General features: G+C 43.7%; 1 protein-coding gene across 1 annotated transcript; it reads right to left on the minus strand.

Annotated features, from left to right (window-relative positions):
• Positions 1-304: 304 nt before the first annotated feature.
• LOC124684426 (dynamin-2A-like) lies at positions 305-22,245 on the minus strand. Its single transcript, XM_047218742.1, has 22 exons — positions 22,102-22,245; positions 21,950-22,000; positions 21,728-21,848; positions 21,475-21,573; positions 20,814-20,875; positions 20,250-20,367; positions 19,680-20,019; positions 19,441-19,588; positions 15,745-15,846; positions 15,541-15,660; positions 14,902-14,985; positions 14,690-14,817; positions 8,095-8,170; positions 7,891-7,966; positions 7,681-7,757; positions 7,390-7,446; positions 3,056-3,203; positions 2,822-2,964; positions 2,457-2,588; positions 2,329-2,396; positions 1,199-1,353; positions 305-695 (listed from the first exon to the last, which is right to left on the minus strand). Exons 1-22 carry the CDS (start codon positions 22,243-22,245, stop codon positions 499-501), a joined length of 2,646 nt encoding a protein of 881 aa, XP_047074698.1. The 3' UTR covers positions 305-498.
• Positions 22,246-22,615: the final 370 nt, after the last annotated feature.

A 22,615-nucleotide genomic window follows, 5' to 3' on the forward strand; every position in this document is an offset into this window, starting at 1 on the left:
GGCGCTTTCTATAGAACCTTTTCAACCCTGATTTTTTATTCCACTCTGTCCAGTTCTTTCTATGCGAAATAACAAAAAGGAGATAGAAATACACATTTTCGTTCCACCTTTGCAAGTCAGAGGAAGAAAAAGAATAAGATCAAGGGGTTAAAATGATCAAGTTGAAGATGAGGCAGAACTAGGCCGGATGACAAACTCGTTTTACCGTGAGCTGTATCGATCTGAATTGTATATTTTATATTTTCTGGATAAAAGTGATTTTATAATATATAATAAATATATACAAGTGTAAGATGCTGCTCAAGCAATTGCACGGGTCACTGCTGGTTTTAGTATGAAAAATTAAGATAGTCCGGGTAAGTCCTAGAGAACTGGTCACTTGAATTAATCAAAACAAATTAAGATGGACGGGTTTCTTCTGAAAAGTCTGAATCAATTGGACATTAGAGCACGTGGAGCCAGAAAATGTGTTCCCTGCCAATAATCACAAGCGCTAAATTAGAAGCCATACCCCAAGCGACTGCCCTGTGGTGGCAGCTGTGGCGGCGTTCGACTTGGCATGTGGCGAATCCCAGAGTTTGTTCCGACCAGCGAGTCACAATCTTGTGATGCATTACTATTTCGATGGCCACGGCTACTTCCATCAAATGCAGATCTCCATTCTTCTCCGGATTGCACATCGGTTGGGCTAATATCTGCAAGACATGAACCGGCAACTCACTGTCCCCACACCTATTGAATTATTGGATATAAATAACACAAGAAAAAATAAATTTAATAGAGTTCAAGGTACGATTGCAATTCTACACCAATGCTTTTGAAGTAACAAAAAATAGCCCTCTAGAATTAGCAGTTGCTAAGTGAAACAAAAGTTACATAGCATGCATCTAATATAGTAACCCAAGGTTTATTTATCAAATTTTGTTATTCTCTCTTCTTGATGAAAGGCTGAATTGCTGTTTGGTAATGTAAAGATAATTTACTGTCAAGACACAGAACAGATAAAGGAAAAAGAAAGCAGTACCAGAACATAAGAAAGACAAAATACATAAACTAAAGCAGTCATCCCAAACTGCAAAGGCTCTAGGCCTAGTTAAATGAATGATAAAGCATAATATTTAGCGCAAATGCTATGCAGGACATGGAGTACTCCGGAAATGTACTGCATTAGTCAGAGTTTTAACAAGGATACACTTACCTGATCTAGCAGAATCATTTGAGCGATTGTCATGGATACTGAGCAGGCGAGTAACCTTGGACAGAAGGGATGATTGCATTTGAAATTTTGTGCGCCTGCGCTTCACGTTATGATCCTCCTGGATGAGCTCTTCAATCCTGGCAATGCTTTGCGTGCTATCCACAAATTACAGCTATGCATTAGTTCCTTTTCTGTTAAGTAACAAATTTATATGGCATCAATTGATGATCTCTGTAAACGTGGCTAATAGGTTACTGTAAGAAATAGTGGATGTCAATACACACCAATCCTCTAAAAAACATAAACCAAATAAAAATGCAGAAGAAAGCTCATCTGTATCTATAGCTTAGCTCATAACAGGCACTATTCAATCCAATAGCTAAAAGTCATAAGAAGGACGAAGCCAGAAAATTTGGAGACCCGATCCTACCCAAACTGCAGATTGGAGGATAGTGGATGTGAAAAACATAGCAGGACCATAGAAGTTCAGCCAAAGTAAACATACACTATTACATAATATCAGTAACCAGCAACTATCACCACAATCAAGGTAGCGATTAGCAAGAACTCTTCTACTTAGGCCGCCCACTTTCTCCAAAAAAGAAGGCCAGAGGTTGTATGGTTTTCTCCATAATTGAAATGGAACCATACGTACTACTCCTACATCCAGCAAACGAATCAACAAATTGCTTAATGAAACAGTAATCTTGTATTCTGACTATCAGATGGTGCCATCAGAAGTCACAAAATGAGCAAGACATATGCTTGTAAGCTCAAGAACATATAGTATGTTCATACATGAGTGGGGGGTCTAGGAATTGACCACCAGGGGTTCCGAGCTTAGAATTCACAGTTCAAAAATTATCGCAAATTTAGATCAAGAACATATGGTATGTTCATATGAATGGCGGATCTAGGAATTGACCACCAGGGGTTCCGAGCATAAAATTCACAGTTAAAAAATTATCACAAATTTAGCTCAGAGGTTAAAAGCTTTGAATATTAAAATAGAAGTCTAATATGGTTTCGTACCAGAATAATTCCAGAAAAGAGGCTTGGAGCATATGAAAGCAATTACACAAGGTTCTAATAATATCTTATGCCAAAGGTGGCGTAATCATCTCACCAACCTTATGGAAGTATAGAGCTGATTAAGCATGTCTTCCTTTGCCTTCTCAATTTGGCAAAGAACGACAGCCTGTTGAACAAGATTAGTAAGACATTGGAAGTTGTGAAATGGAAATCAGAACGCTTCAACAAGATCCAGAATACTTAACTTGGGAACATTTGCCGCAAGACTACTGAGAACAGCTTCCACATATCCACGAACTTCCTGAGATATCCATCGAAGCTCTTCTTCAGGATCTGCAGGTTTTCTTAGCATTGTGTCCTGGACGGATAGTATACAGAAGATGGAGTTTTGTAAAAATAATTGAAGTATAAATGCCATGTAATTAATCCCTTGCCGCTTCTAGAACCTAACTTTCATAAAACCAGAATACTGGTGAAACGGCAGATGTTTGCAAACCAAGCTTAAACACCAGGCATCAGGGAACTTTTGGATAAAATAAACAGGCAAATTTTCCGACTTACTAGAGAACCATCTTTTTTTGAAACAGAAACTAGCGAACCATCTGAATGGCTTTGCCTCATCAGTGAACCACCTTCTGAAACAGTTGTTCTCTTTGCAACAATACTCTTAATTCTGGCAACCCATTCAGTTTTGTCAGCCATACTTTCAGCCTTCAGTACAACACTGCTGTGAGCTGCCGAAGTAATTATCAGCGACATGGACAAGGAGTAAATGGTAAGTAACGAAATTATCAATTATACATTAAAAAACTGATATCAAATTACCTTTCAAAACATGTTTATAAGCAACCTTATTAGTAATCTTGAAAATGAGACTAGGAGCTTTTCCGAAATCTGTCCCACTTGACCTTCTAGAATCTTTAGAACTTCTTGGAGGATCTTCCTCATCTAAAATCTCTTCAAGATTACACTCCTGCAAGATGCACACAGAAAATTTTGATACAAAAAAAAGATCGAGCAATGATCTATTGTATTCTAAAAAAGATGATAAAACTTAAAGGAAACATCCACGTTAGAGACTAGAAATTCTCAGATTAAATCAGGAAAAAAACGAAGATATATTCCACATATTTCACTGGGTCCAGGTTAACAATGCATATTAATGTTTTTTTAGTGTTTTAGAGAACATGAAATATTTGAAGAGTGATAGTGCCTTTCTGCCAAATTTGTAATTCTACAGTGCTAACCCATTCATAAAGCGCTAGGTTTTTTTTCGAACCATGCAGAAGGAATGCATGTATTATATTAGAAGAAGAGAGAGTGGCCAACGACAGGCCTGAGTACATCCAGGATTACATTTGAAAAACATCCACACCGCCCTGAAAAACGACCAGAACCACTACCCAGACTAATTACAGACTCCAAACCTGAAACTACCTTTATGTAGCAGAAAAACTAAAACGACCGCTGCTGGCTAACGCCCACTGCTTTGCATACATTTTGATTTGTTCAATTAGTTTTTGAACGGGTCTGTGTGCCTTTTCAAATACACGACCGTTCCTTTCTCACCAAATGGACCAAGTCGTCAGCATGACTAAAGTGTTTAGCTTTGCTCTGTCTTTGTTTTGCAAGTTGGCTGCAGCAACACTCCACCATGATCTGAGGGATTGACTAGCCGACTACGGGTTGGAACGACCTGCGCTAAACCAGCCCAGATTGATACTGCACGTCTGCACTCCAAATGATGCTTACCACTGCACATCCCACGAATAAGTGTTGTGAATTTTCTTCTCCAATCATTGTGAGGTAGTCCACGTCTTGCAAGACGATCTGCAGTCCATATGCATCCTCTGGTAAACAACCAATCTATAATCTTGCATCTGAGGGGAGCCTATTATCTCCAAATTGCAGGAGCTAAGTTACGTAGTGCCGTCGTCTGAAAGTGAGCTCGGTATAATGACTTGGCCATGTAAATCCCTTTGGCGTCCCAAGTCCATGTACGATGGGCTGCAATCTCCGGTAAAATGACCATACTGCTTACTTCTTCACAAATGGACAGTATCTGTCGAAAGTTTTGAATGTTAATGGGATTTTTAATGTGTTCTATCCAAGCGCCATTAGTGACCGCTTCAGCAACTGTTCTTGCTCTGATGAAGGGGTTGATCATCCGGAATATCTTTGGTGCTATTTCTTCGACCGACTTTCCATTTAACCACTTATCTGTCCAGAAGAAGCGTCGCTCTCCATGTTTTCTTTGACAGGGCATCGCTCTCCATGTTAAGTATATATTATACCACAGCTTTTCATTTAATCGGTCTTTTAAAATAGTTAGTTGTATTAGCAGATCTTAGTGGAGGTGAAATGGGTCGCCGCCCCCAAGCCCAGAACAAAATTCTTTAATAACTGCCCATCTACTAGCCAAAATCGGCCCAATACGTATAATTCTCGCCCCAGCCCATTAAACCCGCCAGTATTATGGCCCAAGGTCCCGCCACTGATTGGTTGGTAGAACTATTCTAATATGTACTATATGGTATCAGGGGTTCGAGTCCCACACTTTACATTTTCTCCCAAATATTTCTCCGCTCGAAAGAGAACGTGATGAGAGGTTTGTTTATTGAGGAAAATTGCTACATGATACCGTTATTTTCTGGCTTTGCCGAAACACACCGCCCTCTCATTTGCCAAAACAGACAGCGTCATGGCATGAGCATCTGAATCAATTAGGTGGTGTGTTTCAGCAAACGCCAGAAAATAATAGTGTTATGTAGTAATTTTTTCCTTTTCTTATTCCACATCCACGTCGGATGTAAAGGGGGTGTTATGTTAAAATATATAACCTAACCCTTTTCAACAGTTCGGATTTTTTAAAAACTTTGCATCAATATAATACGGTATCCGAGCCAGGAGATCTTAAGTTCAAACCCCGACTAACGTACTATTTAATCTAAAAATAATTGCAGCTTTCCGTCTATCCCACGTATATGGTCTTCCTGTTTGTCCAGCCTAGACGTGAGGGGGGTTAAAATATATAGCCTAGCCCTTTCCAACAGATCGGACTTTTAAAAAACTTGGCTAGCACATCAATCCAATATTAAGTATACCATCACTTTCCACTCCATTGTCCTGAAGAAGCACCAATTAATCCAAGATCACCTGGATAGAGAGGTGCATCTGTAAAACACGGGCCCAAGTATTGTTATTGAGGTATCTACAATTGTCCTGACGTTGCTCACCTACGCTTTACAAGCTTCCAAAGGTTTGGAGCAAGCTCATTGATCATCAAAGAATACAATGGTCAGTCGATAACAGTGAGAGCACACCGTTACCTACAATGGCTCTGATGGAAACCCTGAACAGTAACATGTCCCGGACATGCCACTCATGTCGTTCGTTTTTATGAGGTTCTACTGCGATGACGAGCTGACAGCTACAATATCATGTGTATACAATGAAGCACGTAGATAAATTCAAGGGTGCTTGATGGGGTCCAGAAAGTCCAGCCGATCCACCTTTCTCACTACTTGGCAGCACAACATTGAGGATATGGAAGGCACGGGTGAAAGAGGGTCAACCTGCTGCAGACCTAGACTGTCGAAGATCTCCTGTCCCTTGGAGCTGCAATTTGGCAAAGATCCAATCCCACTAATGCCAGCCACAAACCACGTGAGATAGGAATAGGATATCCAATAATAAGGGTCAGGAAGAAAACCATATCAAAGGCACGGGCAATACAATCTTGAATAGAAGTTAGTTTGTTGTCCTCGATGTTTGCCCTTGATGAAGGAGCTCTAGTTCGGTTGCACAAGCTCATTGAGGTGTCTAACGAAGCTTAAAGCTAGAACTCAAGAGAAGAGAACAAGATCTTACGTGGATTATTGTGGGCCGACAAATCAGATGCTAATGGTCCTCATTGCCACATCAACTGGTTCAGGGTATGCCGCCCGCTGTGTTATGAAGGCTTGGAGATCCCGGACCTCGCCCACACCGCTCGCTGTGGAGGATGCGTACCGACTCCCTGCAACCTTGGCGCGGGTTCGATATGCAGTTCTCGAAGATGGATGAGGATGTCTTCACGGCCTCCACTTTCATGGTGGTAGGAGACGGGAAATCCGCTCTCTTCTGAGAGGACAGATGGATGGATGGATGGTAAGTCCAAGATAGCGTCGGAGGTCTACGCACTCATCCCTAAGAGTCGTAGAAAGAGGCGTATAAGCGGTCGTGGAGCGCTCTTGGATCTCATACATAGTTGGCGCGCGGAGAGTTCTCGCCCTATGGCAGTTGTGGAGCGACTTATGGGCATGCAGCTATCGGCGAACCAGGATAGGCTGATTTGGCGTTGGACGACGGATGCACAATACTCTTTCCATTCCTGTTACGACACCCTCTTTCAGGGGCAGTTCTATCAGGTTCGTGTAGGTTGAACTGAAATCCTGGGCATTGCCTAGGGTGAAGTTCTTTATCTGGATGGCCTGCCTTGACATGTGTTGGACGAGTGGGCGGGTGGCACGACGTGGCTTACCACATGCGCCAAGATGCCCACTTTTCGATTAGTCTGAGTAGACTATCACGCACATTGTCACCGGATGCTCCTTCTTCAGGACTATTTGGTATGAGGTTCTCTCGTGTATTCGGTCCACCTCTAGGTCTCTAACGGTTGAGGGAGACTTCACGTAGTGGTGCGGACCGCCCCTCGCCAGTTGCACAAGGGCAATTCATCGTTGATCATGCTCACCACATGGTGGATATGGAAGCACCAAAACGCTGCAGTCTTCGACAACGCGCATCCTTCGGTGGCTTCTTTGTTCAACATCAGGACGCATGAGCCTAGGGTCTTCGCCAACTACTCCTCTAGACTAGGTCTTTTGGGTTGACTTGTTTGGCGTGGTGTTGGTACTTACTTGGATTTGTACATATAACCTTCTTTTTCTATCAACGCATCAAAACGCAAGGCTTTTGCGTTTTCGAGAAAAAAACATCATCCTTTGGGGGATCAACGTGATTAAGGCTAGACTGGTAAAGGTCTGTGGAACTAATTGCCCATCCTTGTCAGCTGTTAACTTACATTTCAGTTTCCGGTAAAGAAAAAGGGGTGATCTTGTTTGAATAAGCACCCAACTAGAAAATATAAAGGATCACAATCAAGCAGCACTGAATACCTCCAAATTGATGACACCCCGGAAGTGTCTCTCCTCTTGTTTCTTAGTGTATCCAAGCTGGAAAATAATTAAGTACAACCATTAAATTACTAGAAGAATTTTTGGATAATGCATATTATCAATAAGAAGAGAAGCAATACCCCCTTCTATCCATACTAACTATCATGGTTTTAGTTCAATTTAGTTCAGTTTGAGCTAAAACCAGCATACGTAGTATGGATTGGAGGCAGTACTGATTTGAAGTTATCTTATGGGTTGTAATATACTTGGCACAACACAAAAACAACAAACCTTTCCACTTTTCTCATTTAGAACAAACCATCGCCTGCTCCAGTCATTTCCTTTTGCACGCCTTTTAAACAGAAAACCTTTAACAGAGAAACAGACATTATTACATATGAAAAAGACATTGACTAAAAACCTTATAAAACAGATTAAAAACAAGTACTCCTTCCTGTAAAACTGCATCCTTCCAAATTAGATGGTTTGGCAGGTCCTTACCAGCTGTAATTTCTCCAGCAGGTCCTAGAATTTGTAAATTTGATTCTTCTTTTCCTTGGGCTAGTGGGCTCGTGGCCTGACAAGAACAAAACTGGTTGTCAGAGCTAATGGGGAAATTGGAGGATATATTTAATAATCTGAACACTGGGATATATTTATAGAGGAACCGATGCTCTAAAACACAAAGCTAGGCACACTATATACTCTGTTTTGGTCTGCATCTGAACTCTTCTTCATAGCGCGATTTTTCAACTCATCTTCATGACGTTGCCTTTCCATTCTGGATGTAATAACAGGCATAAAGATACCAAAATAAAAACAAATACAAAATCATCGTAGTAATAGGAAAACGTGCTAGAAGTTTTTCTCAATAAATTGCATAATTTTGTATCAGAAAAGCATAAAAAATGACACAGAATTATATTTTGGTATTTGTGGGAAAGTTCTGGATTATTCCTTCCGTTCCTTTCTTACACATAGATGTATGCAAGCACACATGGCCCACTTGGACCGCATGCACAGGCACACTCCCCTCAATATGGATGACAGATGTCCATCATTCCCATTTTCTCACAAGCTATACTACACTCCTTAACTCGTAAACCCAAATTTACATGACTTATCCTTATGATACCATCATCCAATTTATCTTTGATGAAGAAGCGGCCTATCTCCACATGCTCGAATCTGTCATGTTGGATTGGATTACCTGCTACATCATACATTCAATGACCCTTTAATAAAAACTTTTAGTTCTATGTCACTAAGCTCTTGAGACATAGCTCTGTAATCAACTTCAGATGTTGATCTTAACATCACTACTTGTTTCTTACTTTGCCACGATGCAAGGTTTCTTCCAACAAAAACACAATAACCTGAAGTTGATCTTCCATCATCAAGGCAACTAGTCCAATCAGAATCTCTGTAACCATCCATATTTAGATGACCATTTTCTGAAACCACAGTCCTTTCCTAGGACTGCCCTTGAAATATCGCTATACCCGATTGAGAACAAATACAGAAGTTGCCCAACAAGTTTTTGGTAGTTCTCTCTCTCATCTGGACATCCCGATTCAGAACATAGTTTGTGATTTGATCAATAGGTGTCGATGCAGCCCAACACCCAAGCATACTAGTGTCACTAAGCAACTGTAGGAAATACTTATATTGTGAAAGAACTATCCCTTCAGGGGGGATCTAGAAATTTTAATGCCGAGAAAGTATTTAAGTTGGCCAAGATCTTTAACCTCAGTCACTTAGCAATTGAACCAATCACAGAACCTCGGTGGTTCAGCTTCCTTTGCCGTCTTCACTCTCTCAACTAGCATCACTCATGTAAGGAGAGTCGGTCAAATACCAAATTGAGATATGTCTTCTCTCCATAAAACGACTAAGACTCCCTAAATGTCACATTCATGCTCACAAATGTTCAGTGGTCGCTACCTGTAGCCCTTTTATCCAGATGATTAACCTTTGATGATGCACTTCACATCATGTGAATCTAACTTTCACACTGAAGTTTTTTGTTGTCTAACAAAGCAAGTACACCTAAAACTTTTGGCTGAACAACCAATTCATTCTTGCCAAATATCCCATAAGGATTTTTCATCCCAAGTACCTTTGATGGCATATGATTGATAAATAAGTAGCAGTCAATAACTTTTTCATTCCAAAGAAATTTAGGCACTTCCATAGTATACATAAGTGATCGAGCAACCTCTAGTAGATATCCGATGTACCTTTCAACTACCCCTTTACGTGGAGATGTACTAGGACATGAAGTTATATGTAGGTTCTAGAAAGAATATTGCCAACCTCAATGTTCACATGCGTGATCACATTTATCTATCTTGATAACTTGAATAATAATACTGTAAGGATTTTGGATATAGCCATATAAGTCCTTGAAAGATTTAAGCACCTTACAAGTTTTGTTCATATCCAAGTCATGCAGAAGTAGCGATCAATGAAGGTGACAATATTTTTCTCTATAACAGAGACTGTCCGGAGAAGTCCACACATACACATCAGAGTGAATCAACAAAGAGTAATGTACTTCAGAGCCCATGGCTCACATCACATATGATGTCTTTGTGTGTTATCTATTTGCATGCATCAGACACAAGTTACTCTTCCCTCCACCTTTACCTCTCTAATAAATATGTTAGTCATAGTATCAAAGGACATATGTCGCAATCGACGATGTTCTAGTATCACCCTTGTCTTATCATCATCACTTGTGAAAACTGTCAGAGTGGTGCACAATGCACCATTAATTTCCCATCTATCCATGTACTATAATCCCTTATGTCTCAAACCTATCCCAACGCTCCTTCTAGTCTTCCTCTCCTCGGCTATACAATTGTATCAGTCAATAATTACTCGACAATCAATATCATCAACCAAAGACCTCATAGACACCAAACTAACCGGATAAAATGAAACATGTAAGCCTAAAGACAATGTAATAGACAAGTGCATTTCACTGTGCTGACCCCGTTGACAAATTGGTAAGTTCCATCAACGGTTTGCATGGTCTCCTTATGCAAGGGTGGATGTGGAGCATATGATACAAACTCACTTAAGCTACCCGTGTTAGGTGCGGATGCTCCTGAGTCTACTATCCACTTTGACCGGGAGACATGTGCGGATGTAAAATCTTGAGATGAAGTACCAATCACAATTATCATTCTTATGCTCTCTAAATCATTTCCACACAATTTTAATTTTCTCAATTTCTCTAATTCCTCTGTTGATAGTTTGAGCCTCTCATTTGATCCTCTTCCCATCAAAATAATATTGGACTTGTTCTTCCTCTTGAGCACTTGAACAAATTTCTCAAGCAATCTTTAAACAGTAGGCATAAAGCCCAGCTTTAAAGTAATAAAGCCACAAACATCCAGGTTACAGATTACAGATACCAAGAGCAAGATCCACACACGCATGAAACCCAAACCTACTGGTACCTCCAGCGCCTACAGCAAACACGCAACAGCACACGGACCCGGAAAGCAAGTCCCACACTACTACAACAACACTAACATTCGCCGACACCGTCCAGCCCCTTCTCCTCCGCGCGCTTCATAGCCCTCTCAAGGATCGGTGTGGACGCCCTCATCCCAGTGTTCCTCGAACTCTTGCGGACCGGCACCCCGGGAGTCGCAGACTTCTTCTTCCTGGAGTAGGCGATGGTCTTGGAGCGTCGACCCTGCGCAACCGGAGTCGTCTCCCTCAGAGCCTTGTGTAGGTCGTCCCGTGGCTGCACCACGTCACTGTCCACCGAGACCGTGTCATCTTCCAACATCACAGAGTCGGTCCCCTGGGCCTCCCAGCCCCTGTCATGTCCATCCTCTCCGGATGCCCCTCCTTCACTTGGTTGCCATCCACCCAGGATGGAACAGGATCAGTGATCTGTGAGGTGGTGTCCGTAGACAACGACGGGTCCCCTACCCTCATAGTCAGGCCCATAGTCCCTGCAGGCGAAGTAGTCCTCTCCTTCTCCACTCCTTTGAGTTGATCGTTCTTGTCCAGCTGAAACGGGAGGGATACAATGGCCACTCCGAAATTGGTACCGTATTGGTTAAAACCCCCATTGGCACACCAGTCCGTTGCACGAGCACTGGCAGGGGCGCTCCAGGACCCCAGCAGCCCCATGGCGACCGTCTTGGCCCCTGCCGGACCCGACCCATCCACCGGTGCAGCCCCGAGCCCCGGCTCGGCCCGTTGATCCTTGTCCTTCTTCTTCCTCCCGTGCTTGTTCCACTCACCATCTGAGGATAAGTAATCCGAGTCGTCTTCCTCCCTATCATCGCGAGGTGGTGGCGGCGGCGGGTCCCCAGCCCCCCCACCATTCCCACCCCTCGGAGCACGCTCCGCCTGAACCCCTACGGTGAAGTCCGGATAGCGGCATTGGAAACGCACCCGAATCGGCTCAGTCTCCCTCTTCAAGATTGAGAGGTCGTCAACATCAATAGCCCTGCCCACCATCCCAAAAGCCACCATCAGCCGCTCACGCTCCATCAGATCTTCTGGAACCCCGGTGAGGCGGACCCAAGTAGACGGGAGGACAAGGTATGGCTTTGGTGTGTTGAAGGCCTCCCGAATCTCAGTATCCCTTCTTGCTGAGCGGTAGGTGCAGCTTGCCACTCCCAGAGCTCAAGCGCAGAGTTTGGCGCGTATGGAAGGTGACAGAGAACTCCGTCTCCGACATCCTCCGCACTTGCCAATCCCACATGTCGTCCACCAGATGTTTCAGTTCCGCTGAGAGTTGCTCCTCCGTGAGCGGCGCGGACAGGAACTTGATGACCGCGGTGAAAGCTTCTCCTGCCCGTTTACCTCCCTTGAGCGGCTCTACGTCGATGTTGTAGAAGCCCCCTCCGGTGATGGCGTGACCCAACGTCTGAAGGCGGAAACCCTTTCCCCTCGACGGACAGTTGGCCGAGGTGTGACCCTCGCTGCTGCAGAGCACACAGAGCGGATCAAACTCGCATTCAGATTGGAAGTGGCCTTCCCGGCCACATTTGAAGCACTCGCCTCCCGCCGGCGCCCCAGTCCGTGACCCACCCTTGGGTTTACCGCTCAGAGCTTTTCCTCCGTTGCCGAAGTTGGCCCCAGCCACCTTCTTCCCTTTTGCCTTCGGAGGTAGCCGTTGCCCCTGGCCACCCCGGTCACCCTGACCCACCTCACTGGACCAGTTACCCTGGCCTTGGTCCCCTCCGGTGGTGTAGGCCTTCTGACGGTGAAGTTCCTCCCGGAGCTGCTGTTCGCGCCACCACGGCGGTGGAGAGCTCCAGCCCTCCCGGCTCCGGTCATACCTCTCGCCGTCTCTCCCTCGGAATTGGTCATACCTGTCGCCCAGATTGTCGAAGTTGTTGCCGTTGTGGCCGCTCCCTCCCACCTGCTACCAGCTGCCACCAGCCTCAGACCTCGGGGCCTCCCTGCTCCCGCCATCCTGTCTCCGGTTAGAGGTGGCCACCGCCTCCCTGCGGTCGCCCCCCTCCAGCCAGCGACCACCAGATCCCCCGTCCCTCCGTCCTCCCGCTTCCGCGAAGCGTCGCTTCCGGCCATCCTCCCCACCGGCCATGAGCGCCTCAGCGAAGGAGCGATGGAGCGGCGGCGGAGCCTGTGCGGGATGAATGAGTCTATGTGGCGGCGCAGATGGATCGTTCAGCCGCTGCCTCACTTCTTTATGACGAGCTGGAAACCCTAGCCTCGTAGATGAGCAGCCGACCGGCATCCACATCCACTTAAAACGCCAACACTTAGGTGGGCCAGGCCTGGGAGTGGGAGCCGACGCCACAACCGGTGAATCAGGGCACAAACTTGGGCCTTCCTGGCCCGAAGGCGTATTCACCAGCGGCCCAAAATGATCATGGGCCGCCCACGAGAGGCCCAACTCCTCCCGCCTAGGAAAACCCTAGGGTCGCTGACGGCACGATCCCCCGTGCCCCTCTCCAGCGAAACCGGCGGCGCCGTCTCCGCCACCCTCTGCAGCAAGGTGGGAGAGCAAGCCCCCCCCCGGCGAGACCCTCCCAACCCGCGCCTGCCTCGAAGACTCACCAGCCTGCCAGCCCGCGTCACCCAGACGCCGGAACCGTGGAACGGCGTGGCCGGAGCCACCACCCTCGGGGGCCAAGGGCGAGCGCCGACGGTGACGGAGGGAGCCACCCAACTCCTCCGCCCTTGCGATGAACCCACCCAGGGTTACCGCGGACGCTGGCCGCCCCTCCGTGTGCCCCAGACACGACTCGGCCGACGCGGATACCTCACCGTCGCTGACCTCCGACACGGTGCCATCCTCAACGAATTCATTACCAAAACGGAGCCAACCCCTGCGCAAGCCCATTCCCGGGGACGGCACGAACTGCGCCTCGACGCCGCGGCTGGCAACCTCTGCCTGAGCCACTGTGGCCACACACGTGCTCGCCTGCGCAACACCAGCTGAAACGCCGACGAGCTCGTCCAACCGCGGCTCCGCTCCGTTCGGCCTGAGGCCCAGCCCCCTCCCCAGGGGCGGTGCCGCCGACGGCTCCCCGCCGCCCACCACCGGACTCACCTCCCAACGCGCCGCCCGGATGGGTTCCAAACTCGCTACGCCTCCCTGAACGCCGAGCTCGCCGCGAGCGGAGCGGCCACCACCTGCCGGTGTCTCCGTTGCCGCTGCCGTAGTTGCCCGCCATCTCGTCACGACCATCCTCCTTGCCGAGCGCGCCGCCGGCCTCGCCGCCGGCCACACCGCCGGCCCCTCCCGCGGGGCGGATTCAAAATTTGAATCGCCCCGGAATCGCCATCTTCTCTCTCCTCGCTTTGCCCCCCGTCATGTTCAATTGTGTGTTTATTGAGATACATCCATTTAGTGGCAAGTAATATGGTTCGGAGAGAGTACCATCTTTCTCAAGCAATATGTCTATCCCTTGATCACACTCCATTATTCATCTTTGGTGCTTCCTTCTCTGAAATGGTGTAGTCAACAACCAGCAACGTGCAGCCAATTTCCTCTCTTCCCCGGAGTTACCAGCCAAAGCAATTTGGACGCTCTGCCTCCCCATCCGACTCTTTCTTCCTCACTTTCAGCCACCCGCGCGCTCATACACACACATATCCCAACATATGCAGTACACCAATTGTGGCAGTAAACAAATACGAAGCAAAACATAAAAATATACTCTACATAAACAAATCAACACAGCAGAACTGCGTAACCAATGTTATGAAAAACGCTGAATGTTATATGAAATAAACACGCTAAATGTTATGCATAGCCAACAAGGTTATCATAAAACAAGCATGTCCAACTAACCTTTTCTGCACCAAGCGGATAAAATGCTGGGGAGGTACAAATGCACGCTCCATATCAACCAGTGCAACAACCATCTTTCTGGCTTCATTTTTAAAACCCTCTAGAGCAGCAGATGCAATCGCAATTACCTAGTGAAGAACAATAGATATAAATTTCCCTTATTGTATAAATAAATTATCCTCTTTAGGACACCTGAAAAGAAAGAATTATACCTCACGCTTGAAAGGGGGATATCTACCAAGTCCTGGAGTGGCATTTGCTGCAGCTGATACTATATCTAGCAATACACGATGAACCTGTTAACAGTAAATCTAAAAGTAAGCTTGTAAAATTATCACCAGTTATATGTTGAGGAGAAAATGCGTTGACAATACAATTTAGGGTCGAAAATAGTTGCAACTGTATTTGAACAGAGTTTGATGTGTCAACAGCTAATGAAGAAAAAATAATGCATCTAATACTTGGAGGTAGTGGTTATTCAATTGTCAATAATATGTCAAGACTAATAAACATGCTTGTAGAAGTAGGAACATGACAATAATGCTGTGACGGAATACACCGAAAGTAGCAAGTGAATGGTCCTGGTAGCAGGCATTTGTATATACTAATATGCATGCAGGCATCATTTGATCTGAGATAAATAAGCAACACAAACTTCTCAAGAATAGAAAGGAAGAATACCTATGGTTCTTTTGTCAAGTAAATGCCAAAATATAAAAAATACTCTAAGGAGATTATAGTGACTAGTAGAAAAATACCAGAATATAAGGATAATATAAGTAGTAGTTATGCACTGCATTAAAAAAGTTCTCTGGATTCAGAATAAGGCAATAAGTCTTTAACCATGTTACCTCATCCACAAGAAGTGTTGATGGTTCCTTTGCTAACTCTAGAAGTCCTTTTATAAGAGACTTTAAGCCTCTCTCGGGTGATATCAGGTATGGCTGATAGCCATCGGCTTCTAGAACAACCTGACTAATGTTTTATATTATAATCATATAATAGATAAGGTCAAGGAACGAGTTTTTATTTTTATTAGAGTATAACCAAATTACCTTTTTGACATTTTTCATATCAAAATGCCTGTCCAAAGGGAGTTGTTTAACCCTTGTTGGAAATTTCCCCTCAAAGCTAGCCACAACTTTCCAACCTGCACCCTGTGTATTTGATAGTGAAAAATTATAGATGATTAAATTGTATTAGGTATTGAGGACAACACGAAAGTAACACTAAGCACTACTAGGGTAAACCGACCAATTAAAGGGCCAAAGCTATTGACGGAGAAGGGGTGAATAAGATATTACTAAATTTTAGTCCTAAAGCTTTAGTTACTTAGCAATTAATCAACTAGGTGATCTAGAACAACCCTAAGCAGGCACAAACATCAAAGAAACCGAACTTGGAAGGTATGGGTGCTGAAAGCAAAGGAGAGACAAACAAAGACTCCATGTTTTGTTTTCAAAGTTTGGATTGTTGTCCGGGTCCTACATCTACGTTAGGGAAGCTTGACAGAGATTGAAGCAGATACCGACACACGCTTTACCAAATGGGTTGCATATGCCTCACGACTCACGAACTTCTTGGTTTCTTCACAGCTTTGAAGATTCACAACGACAGCCAACCAAATTGGAGATACAAACCTCTAAGAGTAACAAGAACTTGGCTTTCATTCCACGCTTGAATTCTCAATAGAAACCCAATCCAAATCCTCAAGAGTTGCCCTTCTCGAATTTTGTGCATGAATTCAGAGGATAGTTAAAACCGAGATGCACGGACAGTAGGGCACAAAGGATAGTCTCCACCTAGGAAGTGTGGTTGCCTATATAGACATTCCCTCAAATACTAGCAGTTACTCACATAAATACCTCGCTTGAAGGCACCAGACAACATTTCTTGGTGGTTCCATGATTCAAATACAAGTCTAAATTCACTACTTGCAATATATTGCTCAAGCCGGACAGATAGTTCAAAACCTCATGAATTTAACGACTTGAAGGACTTGCACAAAGGACACTTGAAGATTCAAAAGAAAAGTGTCTTTCTCTTATCAATTACTATGATAAACTGTACAATCGACATCGCATCATCGACGGGGCGAAGAATAGTGGCGTCGGTGCAACTGATGGGTTTAGATAAACATCGTTACTGGTGACTTAAACCGAAATGTGCGCAGGCACCTCACTCATGTGAGCTATAGTGCACACACGCTCACTTTATTTTGTTTTGTTTTGTTTTGCTTTTCCAGTTTTCTTTTTTTCTTTTTTCTTTGTTCATTTTTTATTTTTATTTCTGTATTTTCTCTTCTTTCCCCAGCTTTTTTGGGGGTTACATGAATATAATTTTTCGAAGACCTCAACATATATTCTGAACCAGTGAAAATTCTTTTGAACTCGTGAACTTTTTTTTTGAACCCGTTAATCTACTTTATTTTGTACCCTTTAATAATTGTTTGAACCCCGAGACACTTTTTTGAACCATGAAACCATTTGTTTCGAAACATAAACTTATTTTGAATATGTATGAGAAATTTTTGTGCATGAACACATTTTTGAATATGTGAATGAATTTACAAATTGTGCACATTCAATGTTTTAGAAGTTGTGTACATTTTTTAAAAAAATCTACGAACATTTTTTAACTCGGTTATTTGTTTGATCGATGTACATTTTTTAAACCTCGTGGAATTCTGCAACCCCGTGGATATTTTTTGAACCCATGAACATTTTTTAAAACACAGACATATTTTAAACATGAATGAACAACTTTTCACTGTTAAAAAATGCGTTCAATAATTATATTAAAATGTTGTGTAGGTTGAAATATGATTCTTGCATTTTAAAAAGATGTTCTTGCATATGAAAATGTTCATATGTCTAAAAAAAAACTACTCCCTCTATCCCATGAAACATGTCAGAGGTTTGTCAAAATTTAGATATCTAGATGCTATTTAGTGTCTAGATACATTAAAATTCAGATAAATCTCAGACAAGTTCCATGGGGCGGAGGGAGTACCATGTTTCGAAAAAATGCTCATGAATTCAAAAAATGTTCTCTTGTGTTAAAAAAGAATTCATATACTTATCCAAAAAATGGAGGATGAATAAATAAATCATATAAAATATAAATAAAGGAAAAATGAAATGAAAATAAAAGAGACCAACAAAAAAATAAGAAAAGGAAAAAAACAAAATAGAAAGATAAAAACATGAGAGGAAAAATGAAGCAAAAAGAGAAAGCAAAAAAAAGCCCAATATGGGCCAGCCCACGCGGGGGAGAGTTGAGGGAGAGCTTTTTTTTTTTTTTTGAGAAACACAGTACAAACGCAGACGCTCACATACACGCGCATACACTCACCCCTATGAACGCACACACGCACACCCTACCCCTATGAGCACCTCCGGAAGACTGAGCTAGCGGCTTGGATCTTGAAATTAACGAATTCACCACTGGCGCCTCGATGTCGACGGGAACGTCGCCTCCCACTGAATGAATATTCCGCCTTTTATGAGACACACAGATGTCAAACCTGGGGTTTGAACTCTGGTGAGCTGGAGATACAACCATCCTCCTAACCACCCAACCTCAGGTTGGTTCTCAGTTGAGGGAGAGCTAGCGCACCAATTTGCTTTAAGCGATACATAAGGTATCCTGAAATTTGGAGACCGTCGATAATAATCATCACCAATAACAGGCCAATACCTCTAGTGGGATTTAATAGTTGGCCCTTCAGTGGCATTATACATGCTAATGGATGGACCGCTTAGGGCCCTTCAGTGCTACATGCTCACTAGGCATTGAAAGCGTCGGTTCGATGCATGCACTAAAGCCAGATGAGAAGCAAAATATGCATGCACTATAGATTCTTTGGATACTTGAATTTCACAATGTTTTTAACTCTCAAACCATTTAACTAATTTGCATTTCGTTTACATCGTCAGCCTTGTCTCGACAAGGTCCTCGAAATTAGAACCCATGTTGATGTGTTTCAACAACTTATTTTGTTTCTTGAAAGTTGACACCCAATGGTTCCTCCACCATACACTAAAGTTGCCATGTGTTTAACTTGTTACAAAATAGGCAGGAAACATATGCGTCCGAATAAAATATGTAGGGAACATATGCGTCCGAATAAAAGTTTGTCGAGAAGTCAATGGTGAAAAGGGACTATGAAACATGCATATGGTTCGAGCTACAAATCATTTTTTATCCAGGAAATTATCTGTCAATGTGATTTCATCCTATTGTCTCTTGTGTGCGTTTAGCATGCTTAGGTTTCTCATGTGTTTGCATCTAGAAAATGCATGCCATAAATGAATTGGTAGATTTTTCATGTAACATGGTTGGATCTGGAGGGCAATTACCACGTCGTGCATGGAGACTCCAACATGTTATATTTTCCATTTTTGCTCTTATTTGAAAATATAAGGTGTGAGTGTAGAGTTGATTCTTCTTAATATCCTTTTCTCTTATTTATATCTCACACTTCATCATTTATGGTTAAACATATTCACTAAACATTGTATCTCTTATTCCCAATACAATAGCAGAATGACTACCATCTCTAGTAATACAAAGGTGACGAAACAAAGTTAGAATAGTGCAAACTGGCGGTTACCAATACTAAGATGACATGTGTAGAGAATTTCAATGGCGTCCGTGAATCAATATAATAGTGCACATGCTCATGCCAGGACATCATGACTAAATCAAAGATAGAAAAGATGGAGAGGGTGTGCAATACTATCACTAACCTCACCACCTGCAATGTGCTGGAGAAACACATCCTCAAATTCCCGGCAAAGCCCTAAAGCAATTACCCGGGTTCCTTCGGAAGTTTGGACCATCTGTTCTCCAAGCTTTGCTAATTCCTCCTGAATTATTTGAGACTTCCCTTGAAGACTGTTTTTTCATGAAAATAAATATCGCACATGATTAAGAACTCTGAGATAAAGTTGGAAAAGTTAACGGCTAGGGCAGGACAAATTCATACCCATTCAAGAGATGTGGGAGCCTAACTCTTATCCTTGTCCTTATCTGCCTAGAAAGTGAATCAACTAAAGCTACTCGACCAAGTTTACTAAGAGGAGCTCCACAAAGTATAGATAAAAGGCTTTCAGCTTCAGGTTGCCAATAAGTTTCTGGTGAGGTTTCAGAACCTACTCCTGACTGGGCAGACGCAGTGGGAACAGTTTGTCCAATCGTAGCTACCCACAAAATGTCTTTTGCAGTTCTTGGACCTTGGTTCGCAAGCAGGGCCTGAACAGCACCAATAGCTTTCTGTTCTCCAGCTGCCTGATCAACTTTGCTCAAGACTCCAATGGTTCTAGTACCTAGCAATCCAACAAAATAGATAAGTACATCCAATTCGGAAACCTTTCAAGAAAATAGCTGGAACGGTAAGTTAGATCTAAAAAATCTGGGATCTATATTGTGGCAAAAGAGCACAAATTAAAACGATGGATTCTCTGCTGTACTGTTGTCATTAATTGTCTATATATAATAGTTTAGTTAACATCTGAAAAAATCAGATCATACTAGGACTTGAGTCCTTCATACAAACCTTCCGAATCCAACTCTCTGGCAAGCCGTAGAGCACGAGAAGATGCCACATCAGGCGCTTGTAGAGCTGGAATGATAACTAGCAGAATTGCGTCACTACGTACCACAGAGTTCCCAATCTGGAGACGAGATTGTCAATGGAAAACCACATATGTGGAAAGCTAGCAGATCTACTTATTCGTTGCAGTTTCCACAATAGTCAAGGTCAGTTGGACGACGTTTAACTAAATCCATAGAAATATTAGAACATAATAATTGAATTTTATACATGTTGAGATGCATTAATTGTTCGGCAGGACTATAAAAGCAGTACTTTTCGACTAGTTATATGTGAGCAACATTTGTTTATTATGCTCTGTATTTTGATGAAAAGCCAAAAGCTCATCCGTAATTAAATCTCTACCAACAAAGTAATTTGAAGATATTTCTATTTGAATGGTTTGTTTCTAAATTAAAAGCCATCTAACTACCAAAAATTGATCCTAGAAATGCATCAGGCTCTCCTGGTGGTTGCCCGATAAATAGCTGAACACATTTATAAAATGGGATTGTTTGTACTGCTTACTGCTGATTCATCCATGCTACGCTGATCAATCCCTGGTAAATCAATCAATTTCAATGGAGGGGCTGAAAAAAATTACAAGTAATTACGGTAAGTGAATTCACAATAAGATGACATCAATGACTATTGGCTAACCTTAACTCATGCATGCTATTTATATTTCAAGACATGCATTCAGGTACAGATTTCATCAAAGTTTAGGACATGATGTTGTAAACTGAATTCACCCTTAGTTTTCATATTGATGGGCGCAGTGAGGTTACATCGAGAGATGTTGTGGAGCAGGATGCAGCCACATTCATATGTCCAGTATGTCTAGATAGGTCCTTTGTAAATCAACTATATTGTCCAGTATGGCTCTTTGCCAATCCTGCATGCATTTCTACTTATTCTGGTTATCATACAATTCACAGATAAACGCCTAATTCATGGATCTATGATAAGGATCGTGTATTATTAATACTTCAGTTTTACCAGTTGAATAACTTAACCCTACTCAAACCACAGCAGCACAAGTAATGCCAATTCAGCTTATTCATTCAGGACATATAACTATCATAAGTCCAAAGGCATCTCTACTTTCAGGCTCGATCTTCTCAACAGCGCTCACTCGGTTGATCAGAATACATGCAAAAAGTAGAAGCAAGAGGAATAATAAACAGACCTGTGCTGGTGGATAATTTCACGTTTATCTCGTCTGATCGACCCTTAGCAGAACTTCCAGCCTTAGTCAACCGGTCCTGCAACGAGTGCCTGAGGGAACCTGCATTGTAAAAATTCAGACTTAGTCATACTCACACACAAATGCACATACACAGACGTATGAGTATTGACCCATATCGCCAGCTCTCTAAATCCCAGAATTTTCTTGTCACCTGGAACTGGAAACAGTCGCTAATTTTTCAAAGAGAACTCACTGGCAGAAACCTGCTGCGACTTGCTGTCGATGTGCAGCACAACGGTTTTGCTGCTGAGCGACGCATCCCGCTGCAGGTCTACACAGATTGGGGCCCTGGTCGCTCCATTCTCCCCAGTAGGCTACATACTCACAAATATATACCCTTAGCGTGATCCGCTAAACATTTCGATGGACAATACAATTTTTTGCATTAAGAACATGCGGAAAAAATTGAACTCACGAGCACAGGATGGCCGATCAAGCCATTGAGCACCGCCGATTTCCCTGCGCCCTGCACAAACACATGTCACGATCCCCGCCAGAACGATCAGATCATACACCGATCGAACAACAGCCGATCGAGGGAGAGAAGGCGAAAGGGAGGCTACGCACGACGTTGCCGAGCGCGACGACGGTGAGGAACGAGGAGCCGCCGCTGCGCCTTGTCGCGCCGTCGGCCGGGTCATCGTCCGCGAGCAGCCCGGAGGCTTGCGTCGTGATATCGGCTAGTTCTGAGAGCTCCTCTATCGCCTCCATCGGGCGGCGATGCGGCCGGCGTGGGTCAGATGGAGGCGCCGGAGATGGGGCCGGTTGGCGGGTGGTCGTGTGTTGTGAGATTCCGGCCGGGCAATCACGATCGAGTTGATCGCGTCGGCGGCGTCCAAAGGCGGTTATCGCGGGGATCCCGGTTCAAATGGGACTTCGGGAGTGAGGAGCGGTCGGGAGTTTTGTGCGCACGCGCGGGCGTTGGTTGGGGGTTCCACAATTTGCCACATTTTCTTTTTTAAAATTAAATTTTAAAGAAAAATGTGGTAAATGATGAAATATCCGGGCGCGTTACTTCGGCTCCATCGTGGGTCGTGGCACGAGTGCCCCACATGGCTAGGGAAAACAAGTCTAGCTCTCC

This window comes from Lolium rigidum, chromosome 1 (assembly GCF_022539505.1).
Source record: "Lolium rigidum isolate FL_2022 chromosome 1, APGP_CSIRO_Lrig_0.1, whole genome shotgun sequence".
Taxonomy (NCBI): Eukaryota; Viridiplantae; Streptophyta; class Magnoliopsida; order Poales; family Poaceae; genus Lolium; species Lolium rigidum.